Source organism: Diaporthe citri (assembly GCF_014595645.1).
Source record: "Diaporthe citri strain NFHF-8-4 chromosome Unknown scaffold_4, whole genome shotgun sequence".
In the NCBI taxonomy this organism is placed as follows: domain Eukaryota; kingdom Fungi; phylum Ascomycota; class Sordariomycetes; order Diaporthales; family Diaporthaceae; genus Diaporthe; species Diaporthe citri.
The window spans coordinates 5,678,367-5,686,972 of NW_025064849.1; the positions used below are offsets into that span (position 1 = coordinate 5,678,367).

Sequence of the window (8,606 nt, forward strand, 5' to 3'; positions counted from 1 at the left end):
TGCTACTCCTTTCCTGTCTGGACAATTGACTCTTATCTCGTGCATCATAAGGCATTGACCTGAGCTATGTGATCCGACTCCCGCTCCAACACACAACGCTCTGTACCGCCATCACTGGCTTCCTCAATTCCCACAGCGCTCGCAAATCGCGCATAAACTACGGGCCTCGACTAGACAACGCGATCCCGGCCTGCGACAGGCCGCACCCTTCTCTGCCTGGCCACAAGCTTACCGTCCAGCGGCCGGCTCGAGCCGTGAATCGTGCCTTGTCGATCTCGCGCCCAATCATTCTTACTCGCAGTACTTATCACCGGCGGCAGCGCGGATGTCTCACTCGCGCTCGATCAGCCCATCAGATATCTCGCGAATCTCAAGCAGCTGACCACTCAAGATACCCCGGGGATTGGTCCGGTGAGTGGCTGACGAGCCAGGTATGGAGGGGGAATCTCAAGCCGGGTCTGGCTCACGACCTCCAAGTCCCCAGGCCACGGGGACCAGTGGCGCATTGTCACGAACGCAGCGAGGAGCCATTGCCGCGCAAGCCTGCGATACCTGTCGGTCAAGGAAGCAAAAATGTGACGAACAGAGGCCCAAGTGTGGCACATGCGTCAAGTTCAAGTTGGACTGCCGCTACCGAGAGCCCCAGCCAACGAAAAAGGACAAAACTCTCGTTGAGATTCTGGAGCGCATCAAGTCCCTTGAGGGTAAGATAGACAACTTGACTGCCCAAGGCCTGGCAGCCAACTTTCAATCCTCGATTTCTGGCGATGCGTTTGTGCAGACACCAGCGCCCATGGGAAGCGTCCGTGGGAGCGTCGCAAGCGTCAGCAGCAGCAGCGCCTTTGTCCCTGCGCCGCCCTCAGACGCCATGCTGTCGTCCGGGAATGGCGCGAACTACAATTATGTCTCTTCAGTGCGCGCAATGCTTGGCTGGCCTGCCGTCCAGGAGTTACTCAAGGTTGTCCTCCCAAGTGTGCCGGGCCATGACCAAGGTTCCTTGATCGAGCAAGACGGCATTCCCATCCAGCAGAGAGTGGGACCGTCGTTACCACTGGCCACGAGCGGGCCAAGACGCGGTCGAGCTGCGTCGAATCTTGAGTCCCCATCTGTGGCCGGTTCTCCGTCTTCCACTCAGGTATTGAATAGCTTGACCTGGGACTCAGTTCAGGTCCTCACCAAAGCTTTCTTCGATACCTTCAACCTACTGCATCCTATTGTTGACCGCCAGGCATTCATATCCAAAACTCTGCCAGCAATGTTGACAAATGGTCTCGTCTTTGACGACAGTATCCAGTCAACATTGACATATCTCATCTTTGCTTTAGGCGAGGTTGCCATTGACGCCTACTCGCATCCCGGAGGCACAAAAGGACGCACCGCAGCACAGCATCCTGGTCTGGTGTTCTTCAACGAGGCACGGAGACGGATGGGCTTCAGTCTGACTGAGTGTAGCTTGGAAAATGTCCAAGTATTTGCTCTTGCAGGGTAAACTCCCTCCGGTTTCCGTAGAGCGAGCTGGACTCTCTCTAATTTTGAATAGGATCTACTATGAGACGTGCTCTCGACATATGGTGAGGGACCCGCTTTCCTCTGATATCCGTGGAGCGGTATATTGACGATGAGTAGGACTTTTGGCGAATGACAACTTCTGCTTCGTCAGCCTGTCTAGCTTTGATCTCAAGGTATGTCCCCCATTATGGTCGGGGCTGGGATAGCAGTCGTGATGGCTTACTGAGAGAACAGCAATCCCGGGGAACTCACGTCGACGCGCGGGGACATCATCAGGAGAGCGTTTTGGCACTGCTCGATAATGGAGACGTCAGTCCCTCTCACCCATCTAATTGCGCTCAATCGACTCACATTATGTAGCTGCTTCAACCTGGAGTTAGGAATGCCATTGAGTGGATTGGACAAGTACGAGACCTTGGTTCGAGTGCCAGACTTTGGAGGCCCAGTCTCGCAAGAGGACTATACCAGCCACTTCCAAGAGCACTTTGCATCACAAATCGTGCTGCGTCGACTCTCGGCGGACTTCAACAATGTCCTTAGCAGTGGTAAGAACGTCAAGCACTTTCTCTCGTCTTATGCCGGGAATACTTCGTTCTTTGATGGGGCTGACCTCCGTAGTATCGAGCTCGCCAGCGTCCTCCGTCTCGTCGTCCGCGTCCCCTGCGCCGGCCATCCCCGGCGCTATCAAGCCACTTGTCATGCAACTCGATCAATGGCGAGAGTTGCTGCCCCTGCACCTTCGCTGGGTTGAACGAGACCATGGGGCCTTTCTGCCATCCAGCCATGATGTGTACGGCACCCCAGTGTATCAAACGCCCACTCCCGTGACGGCGCCGTCGCCAGCTCTTCCCACTGCGACACCGCCTGTCACATCTGTTACGTCTGTCACATTTACACCCAACCTCAACAGCCACCCGGTGGCTTACCCCTACGCCATGGACACTCAGGTCGCTCTGCTCCGCACGCGCTACTATACCACGAGACTCCTACTCTACAGGCCGTTCCTGTACAAGGCGCTTCACCACCCGGACCAGATGAACAATGAGGATGCGGAAGGGGTTGCAAACTGCCTCAATACGTGCCTCATGTGGCCAATCACCATGTCCCCGGCCTGCACGCGGAAGCTGCTCATCCCGTGCCTGTTCTTCTGGACGCAGAACATCCTCGGGGCGCTTGTCATCTTGCACCTGAGCGAGAAAGTGCCCATCCTCGCGCGGATCAGGGCCAGCGGCATCTGCGGGCCGAGCTTCGAGGCCAACGCACGCGAGACGGTCAGGCTGGGCGTGGAATGGATTGACGACCTGAGGGAGGTGGACTCAGAGGCTGAGTGGGCCTGGGGCGTCGCCAAGGGACTTTTCGGCCTGGATAATTGAAGGCGGTGGAGACACTCGTCCAGCCTTGGTGTCAAGCAAGTGCATTTAGGGTGCCAAGTCAGACCTGAAATTCTGATTCTTCGTCCGCGACGCGGCTGTGCCTGTGGAGGTGATCGCGCTGCCAGGCTACAAGACCCGCGTACATGAACGCGTGGATACATGTGATGCCGACGTCAGCCATGCACGCAATCGCGGTGGACCTACGGTTTGGATGTCGCTGCTGCCCGCGAACAATCATCCCGCCGGCCCAAGTACATCTACTTCGCAGGTCACGAACGCTAGTTGGAAGGGGTAGGAGGCAGAGTATCCCTTGGAGGAACAGAAGGGAGGGCCAGGAATCGAGGACAAAAGGGTGGCCGTCGACACCACCGCCGTTGGCGCCCTCATCAATGGCTTACTCCTTGCTATGCTGCCCGCAGTTTTCCTTACAGGACCTTCCTGCGTTCAAACCTAGCAGCAGGCAGTTCCTTCCCCCTTGGTGGTTAAAGTGCGACGGGCGGAGGACTCGTGAGATCTTATCACGACATCTATGCTTTCCTCTCTAGCATTTCATAGAGCGACGATACCATAATCACTTCAAAGCGAGCGACAATTTAAATCTTCTTTTCACAAACTCAGACCATGCCTTGAGGAGCATCGAGTTGACTACACCAGTAACAAGTACCCTGCCAGCTCTGACCCGCCCAATGTCTTGGGAGAATCACGCCCTGGTTTCCCTGCGTTCGATTTTGGGACCGCCACCCTCTACCGCGTCCTCCAAAGCAGGACACACGCGACGAAGACACAGTTGCAGGCAGCGCACAAGCAATAGCCGTGCTGTTCGCATGGAATTACCCAGAATCCCCCCCTTCCCCTCCCTGATAACGGAAAAAGGGCACGTAGCCCCGAGGGAAAATACCCTGGGGCCGCGTTTGCCTCGCTCGCTGCCCCCAACACAGATTGCAACTGCCCGTCACATCGCGCGCGCGCCGCCCACAAGACGGCCGTTGGGGCTGACGACTGAAGCCCACCGGCTGGCGCACCGGGGTGATAGGTACCCTAGCGCGGGCAGTGGGGCGGGTTGAAGCCCACACGGACCCCACATGCTTGCCTACCGCACGCGCGGTGGTGGTTGAGGCACACTGCCAGATTCGTCATTCTGGGTGTGTGTGTGTGTGTGTGTGTGCGTGCCCGCCAGCGGGATTGGGGGGGGGGGGAAAGAGAGAAGGGCCGAAGAAGGCAGGTGGGTGCAAGTCAGTGCACGTGGGTGACAAGAAGCCACTGCATCATCGGTTGTGGACGGCTGGGTGTCGGGCCGGGCGTGCACGTCCGCCCTGTCACGGCTTATTTAAATTTGTTTATGTGTTTTTCTTTTTTCCTAAACCAGGCAAGAGAGGGGGAGATGGACAGAGATAGAAAAGAAAAAAAAAAAAAAAACCTCACAAGTGCTACGAGACGGCGACCACGTAACGTTGTGTGTGCGCGGCCACGTCGATGCCGCGTGGTACATCTCCGACAAGAAAGTTCGGCATCAGCCCGGGGATGAAGTTGAATCCCGAACGGGGCGCCGGTCACTGGAGGAATAAGTTTTTCTTTTTTTTTTTTCCCCTTTTTTGCTTTTTTCTTTCTTGATTGTAGCAGTTCCGACCGAGGGACGTCATTTAAGGTTTTGCGGGATGCGGCGGTCTAGACCAAGATCTGCCTCTGTGACATGATCTGATGAGCGCAGGCCGATACCCCGGTACGTACCCTAAGATAGTAGCATGTCCCCCTACTATGTACGTGCCGAGTTGCACTCGGCGGTCGGCATCGGCATCATGTTCGTCTCGCATCTCACTGCTGGGCGCCGTGATCTCAGGGGCGGGGCCGGGAGCGCGTGGTAGGGTGGGTGGCTAGGTCGGTAGCCAGGTAGGTTGGCTGGCGCGGCTGGCGAGTGGCTGGTGCGGCGCGGGAGAGGACTTTTAAGTAGAGTGTCACTGTGACAGTCGCGGTTGCGACTATATGTCTTTACATAGGATTATATACCGGACGATTCATTTACCAGATGGGGAAATTGGAAGCGTGAGCAAGTGACGTCGGAGACAGGAGGCACCCGGGCTGGGTTTTTTCCTTTTTTGGCTCATTAATTCTTGTCCATTAATTGTAGGGGGGGGGGGGCACTTGAGGATTCTGGATATGACTACGCGTGGCTCGCCGGGATGTCATGTGCAACTCCAGGGGCTAGTACCTTAAGCCGCCAAGCCGCCATGGCTATGACTGCTCAGGGCAATGTTAGCGATTGCGAGGAACACAGGAAGGGAACCCTATCCTGCAGCGGTCTGCGTCGCAGCCACTAATGAGGAGCTATGGGGACGGGCCTGGTCTAGTGCGGCCTATGGCAGTGTTGACAGCGCTTCCGGGGAGCCTAATAAGAAGAAACACACCACATAACGCACCAGGAGATACCCAGTTCGGCACGTGAACATCCCACGCCCGCGTCAGGCCGGTCGGTCAGTCGGCGGTTCGCTTGATCGCCGACGTCGACGGCGGCAGGGAAAGGAAAGAGGGGGGGACGTGTGTCTAATACAGAGCCCGGCAGCAGCAGAAAACAACAATGCACACACACAAGATCCCTTCTACCGTTCCTCCCGCCCTTCCAGCACTCCCGTTTGGATTCATCCCGTCCCTTCAGGTGGCCGTCGGCGCGGGGACTTCGTTGCCGCCTTCAACCACCACTGGGACGCACACATGGGCGTGCCTCGGGATCCAACGTGCCCAGCGTCAAAGCAACGGGCCAATGTGCCGGTTTAGGACGACCGGTGAGGAATTGGGGACAACGCTCCCTCGCCCTTTTCGTGTCTGGCGCGCTTCGGGGACAAGGAGGGGCAGCAGGAGGGGTGGAGGCCTGAGTGCCCCCCCGCCCCCCGCGTGGTGGTTTTGGTGGTCGTGGTTGTTATAATGACCACATTAAGAGGAGGTCCCTGGGTTGGAAGTGCGGGTGGAGTGGGTGATGATGGGATGACACGGGATGTGTCACTGCGTTACTGTTGCGTAGTAAAATCAAGTACGGTAGTAGGCCGGGAGGGCGCACGGCAGCGATGGGAAACCGTGGTACCTCGCGGCCGATCGCTGCAGGCTCGGGCTCGTATTGCGACTTTGCGCTTTGACGTGGCCCACGGAAGCATGGCTCCTGGCTCTGGCTGGCTCGGCTGGCTGTCAGGGCTTTTTTCGGAATGATGGGCGAGGGAGGGGAGGGAGCAGATCCGGTGCAGGTCCTGTCCGAGGAAAAAACCGTTGTCTACCAGTCTATGCGAGCAAACTACTGTGGTCTGGTTCTGCTAGGGGCAGCAAGCCGTACCGTGGTAAGGCCGGACGTGGGCAGCCAAGGGGGCGAACTACTGTACGCCGCGGTGCAGTAGCTGCATACAACGGTTTCCCTTTGGCCCTTTGGGCTGGTGGCCCCCCCCCCCCCTTGACAGCTGTCAGAATGACGGGCAGGCCAAGATTTCTGACGCTGTGTTGTACATACACGGTAGCATCAGTCTGTTGCTGGTGGGTGTGGGCGTGGGTGGATGGATGGGGGCTCCAAGCCGGGCTGAGACTGGGTTCCTCAAAACTCCAGTCTGGATGTCACTCTGCGTATTCGCGCCATTCAGGTGGAGCAGCAACATTCTCGGCGAGTGTGTCGTGCGTTGCGTGAGACGGTCCCAAACGTTGGTTGGCTCGGCTACCGCCTGTCAGTTACCATGAGATCCGCTTGGAATTCCTATTGTGTCAACATCCAAGCGGGCTGTGTCTGTGTGTGTGTGAGTGGCATCTCATCCAAAACCGCGTCAAAACCAGCCCTGCTGGAGACGGGCCACCACGAGATGAGAGGACCCCGGGAGGGGGTGGGCATGAGAGGGTCTGCCCGTGGGCTTGACACGTGGGGTTTTGCTGGCGATCCGGGATGTGAAACATTCTCGGCCTCCCGGGGTCTGGTTGGGATTTTCGGTTGCTGGGAGGAGTGTCCCGAGCGGGAGGTTTCTTTTGGCATCGATCATTTCATTCACACTGTTCGCACATGCTATGTACTGTGTACAGGGCTTCCTGAAAAGCATTGTCATGTCGCTACAAACTCCACAAGGAATGCAACAGTATCCAACCAATCACAACTTATAGTTTATACTTTTTTTCATTAAACCGACACTGTTACAGCGAATTCGGGATGTAATGCTACAATTTAGCTACTTTTTTTTCTTTATTTAGTTAAAAAGTTAGTACTATTATTGTTAATACGCACAGCTAAGACGAGAGGGAGAGTCAAGGGACCCTTCGCCACGGCCACGGAGGTCACGAGATAACCTTCTTTTTCAGGAAGCCCTGTAGAGTGCTCTCTGCGTGTACGTGGATGTGCACTGGGCTGGTGGTGATCTGCGCAATCGGTTGGGCTGGGCGTGGAGATGATGATAAATGCAAGGACTGGGCAGCAACAAGCCCGCTTGTAACTTGATCTATTCTAGTTTCCACGTCTGTGGTCTGCGGTTTGTGGTCCGTGGTCTGTGGCGCGTGCAGTCCAACCGTGCGAAGTCGTCCCCGTGCTGCCAATCACAAACCAAGAATCTCCATCCTCTCCTGTTGGGAGCATGTTTCACAACTGGTCCTCGTCTATGTTGAAATCATTACGTGCAGAGGGAGGGGGCCCTTCCCTGGGCATGTTATTGTGCCCCCGTGGGTGGAAATCGAACCCCCTTGGACTTAATGCATCTCCCATCTGCCAGATCATGCACCTTTGACAGCTGCAAAACCGGAGATCTTAATGCCCTTCGCAGATCCCCCAATCGGAGGCAGCATACGGCCCTGCCTCCCTGGCGGCAGTCAACAGGGGTAAGGCCGCCTTCTTATTTATTTTACTTTGCTGTCGTGAAAAAATCGTCGCGTGGTCCTGTTTTCTTCTCACATCCCTTTGTTTTTTGTTATTCACAGGAAATGGCCGGGATGAATCTAATGGCCGAACAATGAGAAAGCAAAAAACCCACAAGCTCAACTGTCAAGGCGGACGGTCCTAGCCTCCAGGGCTCAGACACGTCCGTCCCTAGACTACATTCCGCCACAGCGCCACAGTGCTTCGGAGAGGGCCGAGTGCACGATGCTTGCCGGGCGCAGTGTGTGTCCGCCCGTACGTGCCCCGTCCCCCGGGTCCTGGGCTCTACTTTTCCCCAACGCCTTCACAGCGGCGCCGCATTGTTGCGTCGTCCTACGTGATAGTTCGCGGACGAGGCGACGGCCGTGGGCCGCCACGACGCTGCAGCCTTCCGGGAAATTGTTCAGCCTGGCTGGCATGTATCACTTTTTTTGGCTGTGACAATGTCTCGGGTACAGTAACACTCGGTCGCACAAACTTGTGATGGTCACGCCCCGAGGTTCCCGAGGCCCACCGCCTGTCAATGTAGCCGCCCGAGACATGCATGCCGGAGAAAAAAAAAAAGAAAAAAGCAAAGAGAAAAAAAAAGCACATTGCCCTCACGCCGGTCCTCTCAGGATTCGTAAGCGTTGCGTCCGGTCTAACCTTGTGCAAAGCATGCAGTGTGCATGGGTAGGTGGGCGCACTGCGGCTGAGGGCCTCGCCTTGCGCTGAGGCACGCCCCTCAGCTTGGCTGAAGCCTATATTCGAGTCGTCGCCGTCACCAACTCTTCTTCCTCCCCCCCCCCCGGCAGGGTCTCAGGCTGCTTGGCCTGGAACCGGGCTGAGGCTGGACGGCCCTGCGAATACGGAGTAGGATCCCC

General features: G+C 56.7%; 2 protein-coding genes across 2 annotated transcripts; both read left to right on the forward strand.

The window, feature by feature from the left end:
* Positions 1-433: 433 nt before the first annotated feature.
* On the forward strand, positions 434-1,571 carry INS49_010645 (uncharacterized protein; the record flags this gene model as incomplete). The annotated part of the gene is made up of 2 exons (XM_043171370.1): positions 434-1,485; positions 1,541-1,571. Coding segments are annotated over 2 exons (1,083 nt in total), but the record flags the coding sequence as incomplete, so codon positions are not given.
* Positions 1,572-1,891: 320 nt separating this feature from the next.
* Positions 1,892-2,882, forward strand: INS49_010646 (uncharacterized protein; the record flags this gene model as incomplete). The annotated part of the gene is made up of 2 exons (XM_043171371.1): positions 1,892-2,054; positions 2,128-2,882. The coding sequence occupies 2 exons, from the start codon at positions 1,892-1,894 to the stop codon at positions 2,880-2,882; spliced, it is 918 nt and encodes a 305-aa protein (XP_043025936.1).
* Between the last annotated feature and the right edge of the window lie 5,724 nt (positions 2,883-8,606).